This window comes from Microtus pennsylvanicus, chromosome 7 (genome assembly GCF_037038515.1).
Source record: "Microtus pennsylvanicus isolate mMicPen1 chromosome 7, mMicPen1.hap1, whole genome shotgun sequence".
Classification (NCBI taxonomy): domain Eukaryota; kingdom Metazoa; phylum Chordata; class Mammalia; order Rodentia; family Cricetidae; genus Microtus; species Microtus pennsylvanicus.
In genome coordinates, this window is record NC_134585.1 from 30,118,430 (window position 1) to 30,141,536 (window position 23,107).

At 46.3% G+C, this 23,107-nt stretch overlaps 1 protein-coding gene across 6 annotated transcripts in view; it reads right to left on the minus strand.

Annotated features, from left to right (window-relative positions):
* The window catches only part of Il1r1 (interleukin 1 receptor type 1), a 71,075-nt gene that overhangs the window by 11,950 nt on the left and 36,018 nt on the right, over positions 1-23,107 (minus strand). For 2 of the 6 annotated variants that reach the window (XM_075980299.1, XM_075980300.1), the window contains exons 2-6: positions 12,179-12,254; positions 6,757-6,820; positions 3,512-3,746; positions 3,231-3,420; positions 1,573-1,741 (exon numbers count right to left, since the gene is read on the minus strand). In XM_075980299.1, the coding sequence (XP_075836414.1) occupies positions 1,573-1,741; positions 3,231-3,420; positions 3,512-3,746; positions 6,757-6,814 (652 nt within the window). In that variant the 5' untranslated portion in view covers positions 6,815-6,820; positions 12,179-12,254. Of the gene's footprint in view, positions 1-1,572; positions 1,742-3,230; positions 3,421-3,511; positions 3,747-6,756; positions 6,821-12,178; positions 12,255-22,392; positions 22,677-23,107 lie in introns of those variants that run through there. The other 4 variants (XM_075980303.1, XM_075980298.1, XM_075980301.1 and 1 more) reach the window with 4 other exon arrangements.

Below are 23,107 nucleotides of genomic sequence, written 5' to 3' on the forward strand. Positions count from 1 at the left end.
AGAAGGAAGAATTAGAAACAGACTAGAACGCCTGAAGTCCTCCACAGGCGGAGAAACGAAAAGCGAAGGACAGGAAGTTGGCTTTCATCTTTCCTATAGATAGGGCAGCCAGTGCTCGATAAATGATCACTGAAAGTTAGATCCAGCTGATGCTTGTAGGGCCACGTGAGGGATACATTTGTATTCAATGAAATCAGTCTTTGAAAAAGAAATGCCTTAATACTGGGAAGATACAGCTATATGTATGTTGATCCTGTTCTGGGTTTGCCTGGGAGAGCTGCAACTATTCCCCCAGCATACTCACTCAAAGATGATCCCTTCCCCTCCCACAAAAACATCCTGGTTAGGTTAGCTTCCTATTACTGGAAGCTACCATTTACAGAAAGGTTCAACATTATGCCTATTCCCAAGTAACTTGTGTAAGTGCAATTTGGTTCGTGTTACTGTGAAATAGTTTTTAATGCGCTCTATGGGGATGACAAGATTGGGCACCCTGGAAACGTCAAGAGCAGTCATTCTGCACCTGTGTACTGCCCACCCATTGTAGCAAGGTTTGCTGTGCAGCAGGCACATGACTACAGGCTGAGCCTGCCTCATCTCTAATCCTCCCAAAACCTTTCAGGCCGCACCATCTTCTTACAGATACTTAGACACATACTTAGAGAAGCAGTGATTGAGCTGACAAAAACGTGCGTTCTGGATATGGAATATCTCCAAACTGAGGATCTACTCCATTTGTGCCAGTGACTATTCTGCTGGACTTTGGGGTTTGTCTTCTGCTGTACTGGGATTTGAATCCAAAGCTTCATACACCGAGGCAAATGCCTCACCACGGAGTTCTTTCCCTGATGTCAGTGACTCCTGTTCAGTTAGATTCCCCCAGGGCAGGCTCACAAATGGTGACGTAAACCCACTAAAGGGAGTCCTGAACTCTCTGGAAGATCTTCCTTCTGTGATATCTAAGAATGTTACAGAACCCCTTGGAAGGCATAACTCATAACGTGATGGTCTAAGTAGCATTGCATCTGAAGCAGGAATGGAAAATATTCATGTAATAATTACTAACAAAAATGGAAGTAAAACCATAGGACATTGTGTTGTGGTTTGAAGATTAAATGTCCCCCGTGGGCTCATTTGTTTGAATACTTGATCCCCAACTGTATCCATATTTGGGAAGATTCTAGAAGATGAGGCAAAGCTGGACAGAGGATGTCACTGGGGGGTGGGTCTTAAGCCTGACCCACTTACAGTTCCTTCTCTCTCTCTCTCTCTCTCTCTCTCTCTCTCTCTCTCTCTCTCTCTCTCTCTCTCTCTCTTTCTCTCTCTCTCTCTCTTCCACCCTCAGGCTCCAGCTGCCATGCCTTCTTCACCATGACCAGCTGGATTTTCTCTCGAACTGTAAGCTAAAAACAAACCCTCTCTTCCCTCTCTTGGTTCTCGTGACTAATCAGTCTTGTGAGTCACTAGCCAATTCCTATACTCAGTTCCTCTGTAAACAATAAGTAATGGCAACCTGATGGTCTTCCAGCTGTCCCTCACACAAACCCCTGTGGGGTCAGAGCTACGACTCACCTATCGTGATGAACTCTATCGCTCGGGTGACTGGATACTCCTTCCCCAGGTACGTGTAGGACACGCGGCAAATGTAGTTTCCCCCATGCTCTTCAGCCACGTTCCTCACCATCAGTTTATTCTTGGCCCCAATGAAGTTTTCGCTGTCAAGAGGCAGTGGTTTACAATCCTAGACAAGAAGAGAGAAATGGGAGCCTTGGAAACGTCAGGGACTCCCCTGTGTAACCGGAACAGGAACTCTAGTTTTTCACCTTGGCAAGTTCCTATCTGAAAAAGTGATTTGCTTGATTTGGGGCAAAAAAATAAATCAAATAAAATAGTTATACTTCAAATTTTCAAGCCCAGAGACCTAGGCCATGAAGACAAGTGAAGACAAATTTATTTCACAGAAGACACAACGGAAGCAATATTGTTGACATCTGTCAACAGCATGGTCCATTCCTGAACTGATATTATTTATTTTGTACTTGTTAGTCTCTAAAAGATGACTTTCCTGTAAAAGTTTCACTAGGCTACTAAATTAAAGCCACCAAAGTATGCTGTGCCCACCCTCATGTTTACATGACTACAGACACTACCAGGCTATGTGCGGAACATTTAACTTTTTATTAGTCTTTTAGGATTTAAGTTTGTGCTGTCTTTAATTAGGAGTAGGTATGTGTGCAATGATGGGTTTGTGCATATGAGTGCAGGTGCCCATGCAGGCCAGAAGAGGGTGCCAGATCCCCTGGGACTGCAGTTACAGGTAATTGGGAGCTGCCTTCTGTGGATGCTGGGAAACAAATTCCAGTCCTACAAAAGAGCAGTTTGAGCTCTTAACCACTGAGCATCTCTGCAGCCCCAGTATGTGTTTTTAATTAAACACAAAATAATATCTGCTATAAAATATTATATCCTTCTGGAGTCTTTGATAGAGTTGAGGAATGGTTAGTTATAGTTTTCCTTAGTTATGATAGAGGATAAAATATAAATATTGTAACTGTAATTCTGGCTTGACAACTGTTTTGTTATATGTAATCTTACTATGTTAAAGTGAAAGCCTTTCTTTTTTGTTTAAATAGAAAAAGGGGAAATGATGTGGGAGAGTCTTCTGTTTAGTGTTGATTTCATTGGTTAATAAAGAAACTGTCTTGGCCCTTTAATAGGACAGAAAATTAGGTAGGCGGAGTAAACAGAACAGGATGCTTGGAAGAAGGCAGTGAGGTCAGTCACTATAGCTCTCCTCTCCAAGATGGACAGAGGTTAAGATCCTTCCTTGTAAGCCACCACCTCGTGGTGCTACACACATTAATAGAAATGGATTAATCAAGATGTGAGAATTAGCCAGTAAGAGGCTAGAGCTAATGGGCCATTCAGTGTTTAAAAGAAAAAAAAATCTCTAAAATGGCTTAAACATCTAATCCATCTTCTCAAACGAGTTGAGTTCTATTACTTTCTTGAAATTATATCTTACTCAGTCAGATAGAAACAACCATAAGATTTTAGATAAGTTGTAAAAACCAACAGACACAGGCTTATGTTTTTGTTTGCTTCTTTGTGAAGCTGCACCACCACAGAGCAATACAGTGTATGAACATATCAAAGATTTTATGGACACATTTCACTGTTCAAAGCAGAAAACTGTCTAAAAATAAAATATCATACTTAAAATGAATTACCTTATACCACTGAACTTTGGGTAACTGGTTCTTTTCATCTTTAAAAAAATCCAAATAAGGGCACACAAGACTTCCATCCCCTGCTATGTAGAGGCGCTGTTTGAAGGTGGCTTGCGTGCTGTAACACAAGCCAGGGTCGTTCTCTAAAACCTTCATGGTTATTTTGGTTTTGAGACAGTGACTTGAGTTTCTAAAATAAAGTAAGATATGAAAATTCATCATTACTAAAGTGATTTTTCTGTCCTTAACTGTCATCGAGGCTTAGGACATCCCTTCCTTACCTTACTATACAATAGTAATGTCCCGAGTCCTCAATCTTGGCAGGAACAAACCAAAGCCGTTCATTTTGCTGATGAATCCTGGCGCTCTGTTCTACTGATATGGGTGTCTTGCTGTCATTTTTATACCAGATTATGGTGCCACGCTTTTCATTCGGAATAAGAGGACAATCACGAATATCAATTTCATTTACATATGAAAATAAAATGATCTCATCTGAATATTCTTTACAGTCATCTTTAAAAGAGAAAAAAAGGGAAGCAATTTCTATAAGAAAAAGTCTCAGTGTTTCTTCATGCAATATCAACATTTGAATGCATTGGTTAGTAAAGATACCAGCTCCTGTGTGGTTAAGAACAGTCTTCAGGGTGGAGATCATTTATGTTCAGTTTTAGCTCTGCCACGTGGTCCCTGTAAGCTGTACCTTGGGCAAATGACTTGTCCCCTCTTACTTTCTGCTTATTCATCTAAAGGGAGGAATAATGGAGGAAAGACATTCACTCTGTACAGTGGAGAATTGCAAAGACTAAATATGGCCTCCCATGTGAACAGCTAACAAATGGGGAAGCATAGGAAACAACACTGTTCAAGACATGACCTAACTCTATCTCCTATTTACTCAAGACACTGAAAGAGACGTAAGACACAGTGAACAGAAGCATAAAACAATTCAGTAAAAAACTTCTAGTAATAAAAAATGCATTGCCAAGTTGAAAATATTCTGGGGAAATAAGAAAACTTGAAGGCATAACATTAGAAAACATTCAAGACTAAACAAGACGGGGGGAGTGAGCAAGCAGGGCATCAGATAGCTTAGGGCAGCTAGAAAATGTCTAATATGAATTTCTGCAAGAGTGAAGAACACAGAAAACATATTGGAAATACAGGCTGAAACTGATCAAGATGTGATAAATAAGCTTGGGTCGCAAGACACAGTGAATTCTAAAAAAAGGCAACATGGCTGGAAAGATGGCCAGAGGTTAAGAGCACTGACTGCTCTGCCAGAGGTTCTGAGTTCAATTTCTGGCAACTCCAGGGTGGCTCACAGCCATTTATAATGGGGTCTGATGCCCTCCTCTGGCATGCAGATGTACACACAGTTAGAGCACTCATATACACAAAATACATAAATAAATAAATCTTTGAGCCAGGGAGTGGTGACGCTTTTAATCCCAGCAGGAAGAGGCAGGTGGGTCTCTGAGTTAAAGACCAGCCTGGTAGTGAGTTCAAGGACAGCCAGAGCTGTTACCCAGAGGAATCCTGCCTAAAAAGAACAAAAAAGATAAAGAAAACCACACCAACTGCCTAGTGATCAGATTAACACCAGTGACAAAAAAAAAATCTTATGTAGGCAGAGAGCCTTTAAAAATTTTTTTATTGATTTTATTGAGCTACACATTCTTCTCTGCTCCCCTTCCTTCCTCTCCACTCCCCTTCTACCCACCCCATGGTCCCCATGCTCCCAATTTACTCAGGAGACATCTACATCACAGTTCATGTGTCTATGGCTCGGGGAACATCAAGGGAGAGGGGACAGAAAGATTTTAAGAGCCAGAATACAAGAAAGTCAGCTATGAAACAGTTTCTCTTAGAAATGGCTGCATACACAAGACTGAAACAATAGTAACATCAGTGGACATATTAACTTGGAAGGGGAAATTTTCATGGGGTTCTATCCCTAGACAAAGAACTACAGTAACCAATGACAGCTGGAAGCAGGGGGGACTTTGCTTCACCCAAGGCTGAGCCCCAGTATTGGTTATCCAACGCAGAGAGCTTATCCCTGAAAGAATATATGCACAAACTTTTAAACTGCAAAATTCAATAACTCCCAGAGGGCATCTCACTCAGCACATCTGCACTGGACATGTTCCTATTATATTCTCTCACCCTGAGACGCTTTCTCTACCCGGCTCCAAATTTCTGGTTAGACTTGTACTAGTTCTCTGACCACTGAAAGCTTGACAGTCAGTTGCCCTGGAGGAAGCCAGGCCTCAGTTGTTGATACAATCTTTCCTTACCACACTCAGTGACATCATTCTGTCTCTCAGCTCTCACACGAGCTGCTTTTAACCTCTTGGCCTTTGCACGTGCTGCCAAGGACATTTCTCCTCTTAGCCTGGAATCTGCATTGGTGCGGGACAATTGTCTATATTCTGTCAATTATGCTTTAAATAAACGCCGATTGGCCAGTAGCCAGGCAGGAAGTGTAGGCGGGACAGCCAGACAGGAAGTAGAGGTGGGTCAATGAGAACAGAAGAATTCTGGGAAGGAGGAAGTCCATTCCCCTGCAGTCCTGGCCAGACACTGGAGAAGCAAGATGTGACTACAGCCACTGAAAAAGGTACTGAGCCATGTGGCTAACACAGATAAGAACAAAGGGCTAATAAAGAGTTAATAAGAAGCCTGAGCTAATGGACCAATCAGTTTATCATTAATATAGACCTCTGTGTGATTTCTTTGGGGCTAAATGGCTGTGGGACCTGGTGGGAGGATGGAAACCCAGAAACACTACATAACTGCTTTTTTCTCTACTTCAGGGTGTACTCACAATCAACCTTTCAGTTGAAATATTTTTGTGGCCAGATACAGTATGGAAAACTGAACCTTTTATTTAGTCCTGGACACACACACCCGCCAATATTCTTTGTTTTCCTAGTGTTTCTGCCTAACTTATCTACAACACTGAATGGCGTATGTGATGTGTCCTGTCTCCCCCAGAAGGAAGGTTGCCTGTAAGCAGCTGCTTCCATACAGATTATTCCCTGCAGCGATCTCAGCACCTGCCAGCTGATGCATTGTAAAGGCTCAATGCATTTGTGGCAGGAAATGAAGAAGGAAAGGAGACAATGAAGAAACTGTAAGGAAATACAGATGGAGTAGCTATGGGTCCATGATTGGTGTTCAACACCTACTCCAGGGTAAGCAGCCCTCACACATTCCCATGAGCACGGAGGTGACGGGAGGCCTGGACTAGACCCAGAGTCCCAGACAGAGCTCTTATTGCAGATTTAAAGACATGACCCCGGGTTCTTAATCTCACCAGCCTCAGTTTCCCAAAACACTAGGCATAGAATGAGAGACGAAGATACGGAAAGGGACTTTCAGACGGACAGTTCTGGGGCCAGGAGAATCCTAGGTGTAACTGAAAACGGGAAAGAAAATGTCTCTGATACACCAACACGGCCGTGCATTCTCCCTCGTCCCAGCCTGGAGATGACGAGCGTAGAGGAAGCAGCAGACTCACCGATCTCCAGCGACAGCAGAGGGGCGATGACACAAAGGAGCCCAAGTAGCACTCTCATATTCTCCTGGGGAAACAGAAGGAGGGAAGGAGGGCAGGATGTTAGTAACCCAGAAAAGTTCTCGGTTTCCTGACCCCCACCTGCCCTCACCCATTACCCCCAGGTCCCATGGAGGAGCCTTCCTCATCATTCCAAGTTATGTTAGACTTCTAATTAGAAAGTCAGTGTGTGTGTGTGTGTGTGTGTGTGTGTGTGTGTGTGTGTGTGTGACAGAATTGGGGACAAATTCAGCTTGAAAGTATTTCCAGCATCTCTCCCCAAACATATTTCTAAAATACATTCTTTCTTCTATTCCACTTGAATCCCCTCAGAATACATCTTACAACCAACATAGACAACAGCCAGATCTCTACACCCATGGGAGCTACATCTACAGATCCAACCAATTGCCATGTGGCATAACTTGAAAGGCTGTGCTTCTGTGCTGAAGATGCATGGCTTTTAGGAGGCTGTCAGTTCCTAGAACACAGGAGAACAACTGTGGACATGAAACTGACCTCTCATGAGATACAGTATCTACCCCAGAGATGATAAAATTGCAGGCGTGGATGCAGACGGGGTTTGAACATCTATGCACTTCAGTATCCACAGCTCTTGTGGAACCAGTCTCCCGTGGGGATAGAGGTAAGTGGACTCACTAAACCCAAAGTAGCTCCCTCTACCTTTGTACAGTTGTCTCCATTCAGAAGATATTTCCCACACCCAAGACATGCCTTCATTGAAAAACCCCGTATCAATTACCTGTATAACACAATACATAGGGTTGTATCCAAAAATGACTAAACTAAATCATATCAACATATTAGAGCTGCATTTATTCTTGTGGTTTAGGTGGATTTCCCCTTCACTGGGGATTTTTATACTTTCCAGAAGGTCTATGATGAACGTGTATGAATTTTTTCACAGTGAAAAAAAAGCACCACTGTTTCTGTAAGTGGCTCTAAAGGCCTCACCGGCAGGACCATCAAGAGCGGTTAGCATTGGGGATAGCATCCATATTAAACTGAGGTCCTGAGGACTTACTCCCCTTTTAAAATTCTTATCGTTATGTATTGACTTTATGAAGTGTTGAGTTTCAAGATATTTTCATCAAGTGTATGATGTACGTTGATCCTTGCAGCCTTCATTACACTTACCTATCTCCTTCCAATGCCATCTACCCCTCAAACCCCATCTTCTCCTGCCATGTCATATATGGATTTTTGCTAGGTTTTACATATAAAATAAAACACATTTGCCTTTCTGATAGTACGACCTTCTCCTGTTCCATCCATCTTTCTGCAAATTATATAACTTGGCTCTTTCTCATAACTGAATGATGCTCCATTGTGTATATGTAGCACATGTGTATCACCCATGTTGATAGACACCTAGGTTGATTTCATACCTTAGCTATTTTAAATGTGTGGCCCTTTGTCCATCTGTATGGCAGGAAGTGTAACCAGAGCAAGTATTTGCTTAGCCTACTTCAGGACATGCCCAGCACCTCATATACAAAACAAAGTCCCTAAAACAAATATCAAATTATAAAAAAGAAAACACAGACTCGCAGTTTTGCCTGCCACCTCTCAAGCCCCAAAGGAAGCAAGCATGCACTATAGTCCCTTGTTCTGCTCATTTCGTTCTCCTCAACAGGTGCCTCATGATGAGATTCAGTTAAGCTCCAGCCTCGTGACTCCATTGAGCTTTTACATGAATTCACTCAGGGGCCCCTGAGAACCCCAATCCCAATAATACAGCAAGTGTTCATGGCCGACCAATGTACCCTCTACTGGAACTTCCCGCCTAGCTGAGAGCCATACAGGGATCTGAACCTACTGGCCATGCCCTTAAAAGGGCCCTGAGGTCTGTGATCCTGAAGCAGCTGCCCCCAGGACACTCTCTCCCCAGACATGACAGTTGGTGTTCTTCATCACAACACCCCAGTTTACCCATAACTCCTGTCATACTCAAGCCCATGCCTGGTTTTATTATAACACCAGGCTCCTTATTTGTCTCTCTCCCCATGGATTTATATTTTTGAATCCTATCAACTACTCAATAAGTTCCGTAGGCTCCTGGTGCATGGAGAAGAATCCCAAGCATAGGGCTACTCTGTTCTGGCTCTTTTCGCTTTACTAAACATCCTTCCCTCCTCCAGATCACCCCACAGCGGCCTTCCCCATGCACCCCAACCTCTTAGCCTTATACTTAACTGCTTCCTCTACCCTTTAACTTGCTCACTCTTACTCCATCAGATCTCAGCACACTAGGGTGAGGGGCATCCCAGAGCTCCTACTTGGCTTCTCTGGGCCTTCCCAGCAACCTGCATGCCTGCTATGCCCTGTGCATAATCTTCCACTTAACCTAGGATGGGGAGCCTCCTGAAGGCAGGAACATGGCTCGCTCATCTCTGTCCCCAAAGCATAGACCACTGTACTTGAAACCCAGAAGTCCTTAATAAAGTCTCAAGGAATGAATGAGAAAAGAATGAGCAAAATAAACAGCTGATTCCTCAATGCAACACTGAGCAGTGTCCAGAACACACTATGAAATTCTTGGCTGGGAAAACAAAACAACAACAACAGCAACAGAAACCTGCCCTTCATTGTACGAGACACTACATGTCTATACTCTTACCTGTGGCAGTAAGTGAGGGTGAAACACAAAGTCCTTTAACTAAGATGACACTCCTGGAGACTAGCCATCTGAAGGACTTAAAGATTAACTGGGAAATGTTCTACGTGAGGAATTATATTAGAAAGTATACAAACATTATGACACACTTGTTAAACAAAGACCGATGGGGGACAGCTTTTAGCTGAACCTAGCAGACACACCCACTCAGTTCTTGGGACTGTTGATGTTGATTCTTGGGCCCGGCTTAAGCTTTGAGATCTACCCTAGAGCAGTAAGCCAACATTCCTGACGCATCCTGTAACTCTGATCCTCCACCATGAAAACTGGTCATCTACCACAATGTCAGTTAACAGTGCTATTGCTGTATCTACTCTACATTAGGCTCAGATGATGACATAAGAGAGGAGGCCTTGAAGCTTGTGGCCCAGCTTCTTCCCTCCTCCTGGGAGCATATGGAAGTGTGTGTCAAGTCTTAGGAAAGAAAGGGTTGACTGGCTCCCCGGTCCTGAGTTCTGGCTCTTGACTCACTCATCTTAGGGTCAACAAGCGTATTCATAAATAAATCACGTGGACGCTGCTGGTTGCCAGTTCACTCGGGGACGAGTTCGGGCTTGTCTGATTATTAGGCAGAAAAAGAAAAATATGCCAGGCTGCCTTTTAATGTGTGTGGCTCACAAGTTGGAATTCTAGGTTGACTGCAGATGAACGATCCTTAACTCTTTCAAGTCCAGGGCCAATGACCTAAGACCAGTTTCTTCCCCAGTGATTTATTTATTAAGTGGTACAGGGACAGAGGGACAAGTTTTCCATCTGCCCCTACCCTGCTCTAGGGAAAAATAAAAACCGAAGCAGGATGTAGGAAAATCCTTTGCCCCCAGCAGTAGCTTGTCTGAGTCCTTATTTGTCAGCAAGACCTAGGGGTGGAGGTTCCATACCAAAATGGATTGGATACCAATGAAGGGAGGACTATAAACCAGCACCTGACATGGCACCAACTGTGCTCCCAGAAAAAACCAACAAGCTGGGTATGGTGTTCCCTGCCCATAATCCCACCCCCGGGCAAGCTAAGCAGGAGAGTCATGAGTCTGAGGTCAAGCTGAATGACCTCTAAAACAAACGGGCAAAGCAAAACACCAAACAAGCAAACAGGCATCATCCCAAATCAGCACTGACCCCTGACGTCCACCAACAGCGATGTAAGCCCCAAGGCAGAAATGACCTAGACTAGACACACTCCAGGGCCAGCAGTTGAAAGACTGTCCAAGTCAAGCTTCCCCACAGAGGTGGCGTGCTGGATAAGCTCAACTCCTGTGGTCAGTGTCCCATGTGACCACCAGAGCTGATAACAGTATCTGTCACTGAGGGCCCTGATGAGGATGAAAAGAGCTGCCATATGGAAACCATGGGTAGCCAAGGTCCCCTCTGCCATTCTCACGAGCACCCACTGCGATGACAAGTTCTGATAGATCTTCAGTATCCATTGACGCCTTTTCTACCCACTGCCCTGCTGAACAATTGTTTACGGAAGCCCATGTCCACACTTCGTTCTGGACATAGAAACGGGAATAACAGCCCACAGATGAGCTGGTGGAGTTGGGGGGCCACAGGGGAAGTGGGTGCATCCCTATTCATCCCAGCAGATCATGTGTGTACCTGCAGGATGAGACCCTCCACACACAAGGGTGAGGGCGGATGGGGCCCCAACTTGCCTGTGGGCGGGAAGGAGGATATTAAGAAATGTCTCCATTCTGGAACATACTCTGAAGACAGGTGCCAAGAATGCATCAGGAAAGGTGGGGCTGCCGGTGGCTACAACAAGGGGCGCACTGAGGGGCTGGCCTTTCATTTGCAGATGGTGGAAAGACTCTTAAAGATTTTACACAAAGGAGTGGGGTTTGGGTAGGTTTTGATTTTTCTACAGATGCTTTAACCACGGTGTGTAAAATAAGTTGGAGACAAGAAGAACAATGTGGAGAACAGACTTCTTGGAGGCCCAGATGAGCAGCAAGGGGAGTGGGCAGGGAAGAGAGGCTGAGAGTAGCTAGTGGCCAAATTCCCTGGGGAGGGGTGCGAGGAGGATGACATCACAGGTAGGTGGGCGGGGTTGAGACAGGGACTGCTCTGACTTGACTGGAATAGGCTTCATGCACCAACCACCCCTGGGCCCCTGAAGAGGAGGCCAGAGGTGTTCTTTCCAACTGAGATTTGAGATTTGAGGGTGGGATGAAAGAGGCCCCAAATGTTCTGAGAGGGCTCTGCTCCCCGACCACCCACCACCCTGGGAACTCACTTCAATTGGATGGCTGAGGAAGAAAGTCAGCAATGACCACATAGCTAGAGGGCAGCAGGACCACAGACTCCCTCAAAAACCTGACAGCACCTCCCTCTAGCCTTCCCTTCTCCCCTCTCAAGCCTCTGGCATCCACTGCCCTGTCTTTTCTTCTCTGCCATCAACTGTTTGAACTTCCTTCCACACATGTGTGAAATTCCATGGTCCTCGTCTTATTCCGCCAAACACTGTGTCCTTCAGTACCTTCCTTATCGCCTCCCTGTGTTCAAATGCTGTGCAGCCATATAAAAACAAAAATAAGAATTTATCTGACAAAGACACACACTGTCCCCCAAGAAAAATGTGCCAGCAAACATTTTTTGCATACAGGGGAGCTGTCCCAAGACTGCCTACAGCTGAGGGCAGAGGCTTCCATTGCTTAGAAGAAAAGACAAACGGATCCAGCCTGTTGTTACCTTGAAGAAGGATGCTTCCTATATGAGTGGTCCTGCTTCTCAGGAGGAAGAGAGCATCTTTAAGGGGCGTGTCTACCTAGAGAAGAGGAACATAGGTATATTGAATAGACAGGTAGGTGCAAAGGGCCCCAGAGCCACCCACAAACCAAGACAAGTCTAAAGGTATTACATCCTCATGAAAAAGTCAAAAAGTCTGTGTTCCGAGGCCCTCTAGGACAGAATATTTTTAGGAAAACAAGTCAAAGGAGTTGGGAATACGGAGCTAGACACACAAAGGGTTAAATGTATTCTACCAGTCAGAGGGACTCAGAAATTGATTTAAAAAAAAAATCCCTAAGTACTGATGGAAAACAGGGCTAAAAGACTTGCCACATGCCTGGAGGGAAAAAAAAAAACATGGAAAAAGTCTTTTTTAAGAGCAGGCGCAATAGCTTTATAAAAAAAATGTATTTTTCCCCTAAACCAATCACATTCATATGCCTACCCACCATATTACAGAATTTAAAATAATTCCCCCAAAGCTGTTTGTGATTGCCTTTCTAGTATCACACCGTTCATTATTCAACTCTGCAGTTTCCTCTAGTATTTTGGAGTCTTATTTTTTTTCACCTCTGAGTCATTTCCTTGCGCCTATAAAAAGCTAGTGGGACCTTTTAAAGTCCGCCACTGGCACAGACCAACCAGATTGATGCTAAGCATTTGCATAGTCACGCCTTGGGAGATGATGGAACACGGCACCACGTTCAGCGGTCAGAGGCACAGTGGCACCTTATTGTGGGTCCTGTTACGGCACGAAATCAAAGAGCACACTCAAGGTCTTCCTGTTCCAGCCAGAGGCCTCTGCGCCCTAATCCCTAGTAGCCTCAAAAATGACTATAGCTGTTAGGAACCACGGAGAAAGTATCACCGGGAGGGGAAGAAGGGGGCACATGGAGAAAGTATCACCGGGAGGCTCGTCAAAGCAGAAGAAGGAGGCAGGGAAAGATGGACAATTGGGTAAATCTAGGGACCTTCTGCAAGGATGCTTAACCATTCACTCTGACCTGTTCCACTCCTCACCTTCCTCTGTACGCCTGTGCCTTCTTCACACACACACACACAAACACACACCACACACAAACACACACCACACACACACACACACACACACACACACACACACACACACACACGCTCTCTCTACTTCCTCCCCGTGACTGAAACGCCAGCACCGCAATCCAGATAGCACTACTGCTAAAAGACACTTCTATCGGCATGGCTCCCCTTATTTCTCCAGGCAAGGGACCCTTCCATCTGCAGCTCACATCACCCCATCTATCTTGACTCTGGGGATGATGTCAACCTGCTCTTCCTTCACAGCTGCTATCTTGGCGCTGGGCCTAAGGATGTGTACCATTCTGCCCCCCTCCCCCCATGCTTCTCTTCAGTTCTCCTCAGCAGCAGCCAAGGGGCTAAAACAGCTTTGAACCGATTCTCATCAGAAACTTACCTTGGGCCCTCAAAGATTACCCCCCCCTCCATAGTCAGGTACCGGTCACACAGCTTCTCCATGGCACAACACACAGGTGCCCGGAGAGCTGAGGCAGCCCAGCTAGCGCCCCAGCAATGACACTTCTCTACTCGAGATGGGAGAAAGCAGGACAGGACAGACCGTCTCCCCATATTCCTGTGACGAGGGCCCCATTCTTCACAGCTTCCTCATGCCAGGTGTATGGTAGCTATTAGAAGAGAGGACGGAGGAGGAGGAAGGAATCCCCAACCCGCCATCTTTGACATCTCCATGAGCAGGCTGTGACAGAGGCAGTCCTTCTCTTACTCAGTCTCCTCCACAAGTCTTTGCCTGTATCTGCCACGCTAGGAGGCATCACGGGGCCCCCAGCAGACGCCGCCACCTGGCCCTTTAACCTACATAAACTATCGTTTACAGATGATCCCAGGTCCAGTATTCTGTGGCAGCAACAGATGAGGCCTTAAACCACAGTGCCGGACTCAGACTCTGAAGCAGAAATGTGAACTAAATTATGAAAAATAGAAAATAAGTACAAGAATCAGTATGACCAATACCAATTCCCAGCAAAAGCCCCTTTCCAAGAAGGCGAGCGAGCGGCCAGGACAAGAGCGGTGAAGGACAGATGAGCTAGCAGCATGTGGGAGTGTGCCGTCCCTCATCCCAGGGGTCAGAAGGGAAGGGGACTTTCTCTCATTCTACAAGATCTCCTTTGTCCAAAGCAGGCACAAGAAAAGTAACAGCTGTGGGCCCTGGCATGTTCTGCAAGGCAAGAGCAGGCCTAAAGAGGGCATTTTCCTGCAAGTGGCCACACTGAATTTATTAGATACTTTCTTATGAATGAGAAATTTCCCACGAACTTGAATTCTCCTCCTCTTCCTGAGGAATTCCCCCACCCTGTGAATCTCGCCTTCCAGGACAGAAGCTAGCTAGGCACAGGCTCTGTCACATGTATTGAAGCCACACATTGTGTGGGTCAACAGCGGAGGAAACTCCTAACTGCTGCTGGAGGAAGCGTGTCCTGGGACTCAGTGTGCAAAAACAGGCTGTACCGGCCCTGTAGTGAGATCTGCCCGGAGCAGGCCTAACAGTGGTTCCTACTGTATCTAGTTACTCCCAAATCCTCTCTCCAGCCAGCTCTTTCCACATTATGAGGGGCTCTGAAAATATGCACAATTTGACCCCCTAGTTTATACATGTGGGTACATTTCCTTCTATACAACGCTGCCCCGGACCCCCAAGACAGGCATATTGACAGTGGCGTCCCCCAAGGCAACTCAGGACAGCCAGTGGCAGACATGGATTTGGAGTCCAGACAGCTGGGGAAAGAATTCCAGGGGTCTCTAGAACCTGAAGCATGATCGAGAGGCAAGTGTGATGGTCAGGTCTCTAGTGGACCTACCCCTTTGGCTTTCTAGACTCTTCACTATGACAAGGGACGTGGCTGGTGAGTTGCAAAGCAGATCTGTACAAATCACTGGACTTTAAGGGAATTCTAGAGGAAATTCTAAGGAAGTCAAACCTCAATAGAAACCCAGGAGCATGAGTATAAAGCAAGAATAAGTTCTTGCTTCTTCTAGGGGCCTGACGGAGCCAACCTCCAAATCTGAAATTTATTAAGGAAATCTTAACCATTTTAGTCTCTCTCTGTGTTATTTCTATGTTTTTTGTTTTGTTTGTTTGTTTTTTGACTACTGTGACGAGATGTCTGACCCCAAGCGACTTAAAACAAACGGAAGATTATTTGGCTCATAGTTCTGGAATTTGGGAGCATGGAGCCAGAATTTGTGCTACATCACCCATGGCAGAAGGCAGAACAGGGAAGGGCAAGAAAGGGCGAGAGTGAGCAAGCAAGGGGGGCCTACACTCACTTTTATGACAACCCCACTCCTGCCATAATGAACTCACTTCCCCGGCACTGGCACCAATCCATTCGTGAGCACAGGGCCTAATTGTTTCCTAATGAGCCTTGCCTCACACGGTTGCACTCACGATTATATTTCTCACCTGTGAGCTCCGATGACCACACTCAAACCACAGCGCGCACACACACACACACACACACTCCCCATTTCTGCCTTCCTCCCTACATGCCTACCATTCCCAGCAATGCCTCATAGAGTGACAGCTGTAGTAACACATTTGTAAGCTCTTACACCTGACATGGGACCGTATCTGTCGATTTAAAATACAGAGACATACTTAGACAACTCAGCTCCCCTTAACTTGGTCATAATTGAGGAAAAGCAAGAGTTTAAGCATGCTTCCCAGTTTATGAAGTGTCAATGCCTCTGTATCTACTAAAAACCTGGTGAACAGTGGGTTTTAGTTTTGAACTACGTCCACAGGATGACATTTTGTTATAAGTATTCAACCAGATTCTCAATAGCTGCTGACCTCCAGACCGAAAAGGTCAGTATGGTGAAGAAGGCTAAAAGGAATGCACAAAGCCACAAACTATACGACTACAGAAACTCCAATTCTATACTCACAGGGGCCCTTGATTCTGAAACCAGAATGGGTGCCTTTCCAAGAAACTCTACAGCCATGCAAAGGACCCAAGTCTATCCTGCTGGGCTTGCCATTTTACCCAAGGAGATCTAGGTTGGGGTGTGTGGGTGTCAGCTTTATACTGAAGCAGAGGTGGGTGTGCACTGAGTGGAAAGGAAAGAGGCCTCCAAGATCTCCCAAGGAAAAATCAGGAGGCATCAGAGAAACATCCCATAAGATAAGCCACTCCGTAGGGCCGGATTGGGCATTCAATTTTGATTTCTCCAGTTCAGTCTTTGTGTTGAAAGTCTAAGCAGCGCTATCTTAAGTAAATATTCCCTTCTCATCTCGGACTTTCCCACTCGTGAGAAATGGAAGCACTGAGGCCCACAGGCTCAGGACAAGATAGAGCACCTCCCACTAACTTCTCAAAAGTCCACCTGTGTAGGAGTGCCCAGACTCAGGCTGAGAAAGAAGAGGGTGGGGATAATCTCAGAGGCACCTGGGGACCTCCGTGGTGTGCTCTCGATGGTTCTACTCTTCAGAGATTAGTAACAAGGGGTCACAGACAGACACTCTAACTGTGGGAACCACTGGAGAAATTAACTTTACAAAACTACAAACAAGCCTTCCACACGAGAAGCGGCCAAAGAGATTCACTTTTTAGAAGCCCCAAAGAACATCAAGACTGCAGTTTTCAATCACAGTAAATGGATTTGGCTTCTTTACCCACACAAAGAGGGGGAGGGGATGTCTTTCTAATCACAGAAGAAATATCTTTCTAATCGCAGAAGAATGTCTTTCTAATCACAGAAGAACATCTTTCTAATCACAGAGGAGAAATGCTTAAAGATGAAGATAAGGTAAAAATGGCCAAACAGGTTGCACATGCTGGGAAGAAACGTCAATACTCAGCTGTGCAAAGCCCAAAGCCACCAGATGGCCCATTTCAACTAAGGCACATGGGTTTAAGGACAAAAGGGGAAAGTGAGACAGAGACATGGATACGGCCACAAGAAAAAATACTCAAGACTAGGCCGGGGGGAGGGAGGGAGACTAACTCTGGCTCTTAGTTGAGGATTTACAGACAGCCCAAAGGTGCAGCATTCTCCCTCAGAATTTTCATTGTTTTCTCTTATATACTGTTATAGTGAGCTAACACAGATGCCTTAGGTGCTCAGTTCCACAAGCTGGAACAACTGCAGATACTAGAAACACATCCTTTATTTCCCACTTTTATCAACCACCAAAGTCCTTTGTGTTCCTCAGCCCTCACCCCCACGTACATGACGCCCATTATTCTGACGTCCATTGCCACCTTTACACGTGATCCTGACAGTTTATGCTAAATGCATCCTAGATGGTCAGCTTCTGTACTATCAACTCCTACAGTTGCTCTGCTCGTACATGGGCCATGCCAGGCTCCACACCCTCACAGGTGCCTTAGTCACGACAACACGACCCAGTCAGACAGAGAAGGCAGCGGTTCTCAGCACAGCAGGACCCCTGGGAGAGCATTCCAGAAGCTATACTGAAGGAAACAAGGGAAGCCAATGAAGTCCTGAGTGAATGGTGTGGTTGACATTGGCACAGCTATGCCAAGGATGCCCATGTCTGAGGTCCACAGGAAAGCAAGGCCTTCTCTCCTGGGCCCAAGAGTGAATGTTGACATTGTGTGCAGAAAATGTCCATCATAGCTTTCTCCCCTCTGGGTGTTTACAGCCTAAAAACTGCTCCCCTTCAGATACCGATCCTACCAAGACCAATAGAACCTGCTTCCTTGCTCAGTTATAGATAATAACCCCACTTCCTTGTTTATCCATATACAATAAACTCTGTTCCATGTCTAGCTCTAGACAATAACTCCACTCCTTGGTTCAACTATATATAATAAACACTCTGCACCTCCAAGGCAATGGGGCTTCTCCATTATCAGAGAGCTCAGTCCACCCATGCCCAGCTTTTCTCTCTGTATGTGTCTGTCCTTTCTCCATCACCTCATCCAGTCAGGTCAAGTCCCTGGAGACATGCAGGATGTAGCAGGGGACACCTTGGATGACTATCAAATACTAGAATCTGGAACAGTGCAAGGCGACAGTTCATGAAGACTTGACCCTGGTCCTTCATGACCACCAGGTGCCCCCCAGATACAGCAACAGACAATGTACTTGGTGTTTTCGACTTAACCCTGACTGCATTCCACATTTATAGAAAATGCGGAGTTGGCACACTTTCCATACATACTGAAAGGCTTGGGAATGTTAATGACTGCTGTAACAGCTGAGAGGACTCGCCTCTGACTACACCGAGGCCTTGACTAAGAGTTGAGAACCTGCTAAAAGGGTTCATGTGGCCAACAGCTCACCTGTTCCTCTAAAGACTTGAGTTTGCCCCCACGCTATTTATTCTGTGGTCAACTTATACAAAGTGCTGCATAGTTTTACCCCAATGTTGTGGGATATTATTTTAAGATGTGTTACATGTGTTTATGCTGTGGAATATTTGCTTAATGATGCAAAGATATGTTGCATTCTTTTATGTTGCATTCGCTTAACATAAACTTAACAACAAAAGCTTAACAAAACTGTGTTGCTTTGCCTGTCTAAAATACCTGATCGGTCTAATAAAGAGCTGAAGGGCCGATAGTGAGCCAGGAGAAAGGATAGGCAGGGCTGGTAGGCAGAGAGAATAAGTAGAAGGAGGAATCTGAGAGAGGAGATACAGGAGCAAGAGGAGGAGGAGGACTCCAGGGGCCAGTCACCCAGCTGCACAGCAAGCTGCAGAGTAAGAAGTAAAGAAAGGTATATAGGATAAAGATAAAAGCCCAGAGGCAAAAGGTAGACAGGATAATTTAAGAAAAGCTGGCTAGGAATAAGCCATGCTAAGGCCAGGCGTTTATAAGTGATACTAAATCTCCAAGTGTATTTATTTAGGAGCTGAGGGGCAGGTCCCCAAAGAGCCAAGAGACGAAAAACTACCAACTACACCTTAAGCATCGGCATACTGAAATGTATAAGTTTATTACAAACTCCTTTTAATTCTTCTTTCCATTTAGACATTATATCACTGTTTTTGAAAACTGTCGTCAGCTAAATTTTATGATATCATCTTGCACCGCAAACAGACATTTTCAACGTAATTGGGCACAGAAGTGCCAGGTGATGGAGGAGGTAAGAAAGCGTGACCGAAAGTGACAGCAGGACCCTTTTCCCTTCTCTGCCGCCAGGAGTCACGGCTGTGCTTTCAGGTGACCATGAGGAGGCCAGATGAGCAGAGCTGGGCTCTCTAGACCCTTCCTGTCAGCAGCGCCAAGCTGCACTGGGGTTGCCAACCCGCACATGTGGAATGGGTAACTTCCTATCCCTTTAGTAAGAACCATATAAACCAAGAATCCTTTCATTCCCCGCAAATATTACACATTTATCTTGAAGACACTAACAGCTGTGGCTTCCCGGGTCATTTTAGACATTTCTAGTCATCGTGGGCTCCATGTCTGATGCGCTCTTGTTCTCTTTTTAATTAGTGATATCTTCTAAATCCTTTCGCAGATGGATGAGATAGAAAAATGTCTCGATGGACATGCACAAGAAGGAGACAGCATAGAATCTCAAAGGCAGTGAGTGACCAGGGACTTGGAAGATCCTCAGGTGCTTTCAACACTTGGTGACAACTCTCTCTGGCAGGGCCCCTCTGCCCACTCTCACGTATTAGGTGTGGCTAGGAATCTGGCACTTCCGGAGGCCCCAGCAGGCAAGCAGAGGCGAGTGAAGTTGCTAACACTGCAGATCCTTCTGCTCCAGCACTAACCACTTCATAACCACACGGAGAGGGGAACGCAAACCAAAGGCCGGCTTTTAATGACACGTGGGTAGCATTGTGGGGCAGGTCATGGCCCATGAGTCAGGGCTCCCGACAACTTCTCTCCTTTGAAGTGGCAGGTTCACTACAGATCCATCATACAGAGCAAGACACTGACGGCCTGTGCTCTTCCCTCTGCCAGACCTTAGGCCATGGCTGTCTCACTGCAATGGTCCGGCTTTGCCCAGCTCCGTAACAAGGTGTTCCCTCTACAGAATCTCCGTGCAGGTGAACAGACACTCCCTGACCGCACCTCCCATCGGCAGGTTTTACCACCTACCCTGGTTCTCTTGCATAGCTGGCCCATGAGTATATCTTAGCACCCTTGCTAGTCCTTGGAGGGTCACTGGGCTGTATGTACGACCGCTGTCTCTGTACCCTCTCTATCAGTGATGCTCACTGTCCTACAGGCTAATCAGGCCCATACTCTTTGCAAAGTGGCGAATTTTAAACTACTGTCTTAGAAGGGGGGAAAAAAGGAGACTTCCAATATTTTCTAACTTGCCAAGAGAGCCCATGTATGTGAGGAGACAGTGATGGCCATTTATCTTACTTACTTTATTTTCCCTGGTACTTCCCCCCAGTGCCTGGCATATTAATAGCCTCCAATAATCATTTGTTTGATGAATGAGTAAAAGTAGTATTAAGCAGTGATTTACCAGAAGATGTGACGAGCCTCGGGAGCATCAAGAGTACTTTCATGCCTTATTATATCACTGTGATATATTATATCAGCAAAGCCTATGAGAAATGGGAAGTCTGCTCCTTCCATGCCAAGGCTGTGCAAGAATTTAAAGCAAATGTCCTTTATTGAACTGCACACTGGCCACCCAACAGTGAGCCTACGAGTAAGTACTTATGTGCACCAGAATGGTAGACAGCTCAGACTAAAAGTAAGTCAGATTCCAGGTACCTTCCCCCATCTCAGTGGACATCATGTTTCCACCTAGCTTGGGAGTTAGTTGAGGATGTGGATGTATAATATTAAATAGAATACAAAGTATAGAAGAACAAGAAACTAGAAGGAATCAAAGAAGAGAGAGATAGCAGCAGCTGCTTGGAAAGAGGGAGGAGAGGTAGCACTTGTCCCCAGCACCAGGCTGATTCCTGTAGCTCACAGCCATGGGGTTCCATCTGGTGTATCCACCTCCCAGGAAGACTGGCACCAAGCCAGAGTGACTCAGGCACCCGTTCCAATGACAGATGGACTTCGGCTCCTCTTTATAGTGGCTTGAGTAGCCCAGCTGATTAGATTCTGTTTTTCAGGGCCAAAATTTACAGGATATGCCCATCTGGTGAACATCCCAAACAGTGCAAAGAGCTAATCTTGGTAGAAAGAGGAGTCCCCCCTATCTTCCTGGGCAGCCTCTCTCACTCCCCTCCCGCCCCAGAACTTTAGACACAGGGGTTTGAAGACCCAAGGGCACCAGTCCTTAAACAAAACAGCCTCCACCTAAGTTTCTGCTATAAAACGATGTGATCCTGGCGGCTCACCCACAGGACTGCTGGGAGGATAAAGGGCAGTAAGGGGATGGGGCCCTATAAACTGTCAGGCACTGGGCATGTTTGTAAACAATGATCTACATTCCCTGTGATCAACCTGTCTGGAGAGAGGACTCATCCCACCACGTGGATTATGGAATTCACCTCTTGTCTAATTCAGACCTCTTTTCTAAGCCCACTATGTTAAGTAAAAATAATAAGAAAAGGGCAGCTCCATTGGCGCAAGGAATCCAATTAGGTCAAATCAAACCAAATCAAAATGTCCATCATTTTATTAAGAATGACGCTCAAAGGAGGCAGAGCGCATAGTGGGGAGGAGACAGGACAGCAAGGAGCCCACGCAGACCCGAAAACCAAACCACGCGTTTCTCCTCTGGCAGCACACTTAAATACCCTGTGGGAGTGGTCCTGACTCCCCCAGGGAGGGGTCAGGAGCTGGCATGCTGGGATTTGGAGTCCAGACCGAAGCAACTCCCAGGCCAGGGAGGCTGGGTTGGATGCCAGGGGCTGGGGGCTCCGCTCCCAACTTCACACACACACACCTCTAAGAGGGTTTGTTAGTTAGTTACAAGTTAGTTACATTTGGCCAGATCTCAATGCCTGGGAGCAATTTACACAGGGAGACTAGTGTACCTGGAACAAACCTGAAGTTTGGCAATTTAAATTATTTAAATGACCTTTACTCCTGAATGTGATTTTTCTCTCTTTTTCTCTCTGTCTCTGTCCCCCCCCCCCAAAAAAAAAGACTGAACTGCCATCTCCTTTATCCTTCACCCACAGACAACGCTGACCGACTAACTTAAGAAGGACATTTGCTTGGCCACCCCATCTCCCCAACTCTCCAGTTTTCTCCTACCTGGGCTTCCCCGAGTGCCCCAGTGGGGGTGAGCAGGGAATCTAGCAGCTCCGAGCCAAATCCGCCCAGACAGGGAGCAACCGGAGCCCTAGGAGCCGCGCGAGGGGTGCTCGGGCGCCGGCACTCATGGGTCACATTCCTGCCACTCTTGGGGGCAGGCGGGCACCCGCTGGTTTCCCGCCCCTCTTAATCAGAGCCGCGCGCTCCCAGGCTGCTCCCGGGCGAGGGGCACGAGCTGTGTCCGCCAGAGCGACACGCTGCTCGCTGCTCCCACTCCTAGCCCGGCCCGCGGGGGCGTGCTGCGGGCGGAGACTGCTGGCCGGCCCTGTTAAGCCGCAGGCGCAAACGAGCTGGCCTGGTGCCCATGCCTCGCCCTGGGAGCCGGAGAGGTTGGGCGTTCATATCCCTGACAGGCATCACCAAGTCTCAACACCCTAGCCAAGCATCCCAGAGTCTCCTACATCTCCCCTACTTCCACTCCGGGGCATTCCACCCCAGGTTCTCGGCGTCCCTGCCGAGCGATCAAGGGTCTTTGTATCCCTGCCGGGCTTCCCTTGCGTCCCTGCCCCGAGTCCGGGGAAGAATGACTCGGGTCCCAAACCACTTGGCTCCTCTGAGCAGCCTCGGTGTTCTTAACAAAATTAGCTGGAACTGACCTCTATGTAGCAACCAGTTTGGACCACCTAAATAGGATCTGAGCGGGAGATCCCGAGAC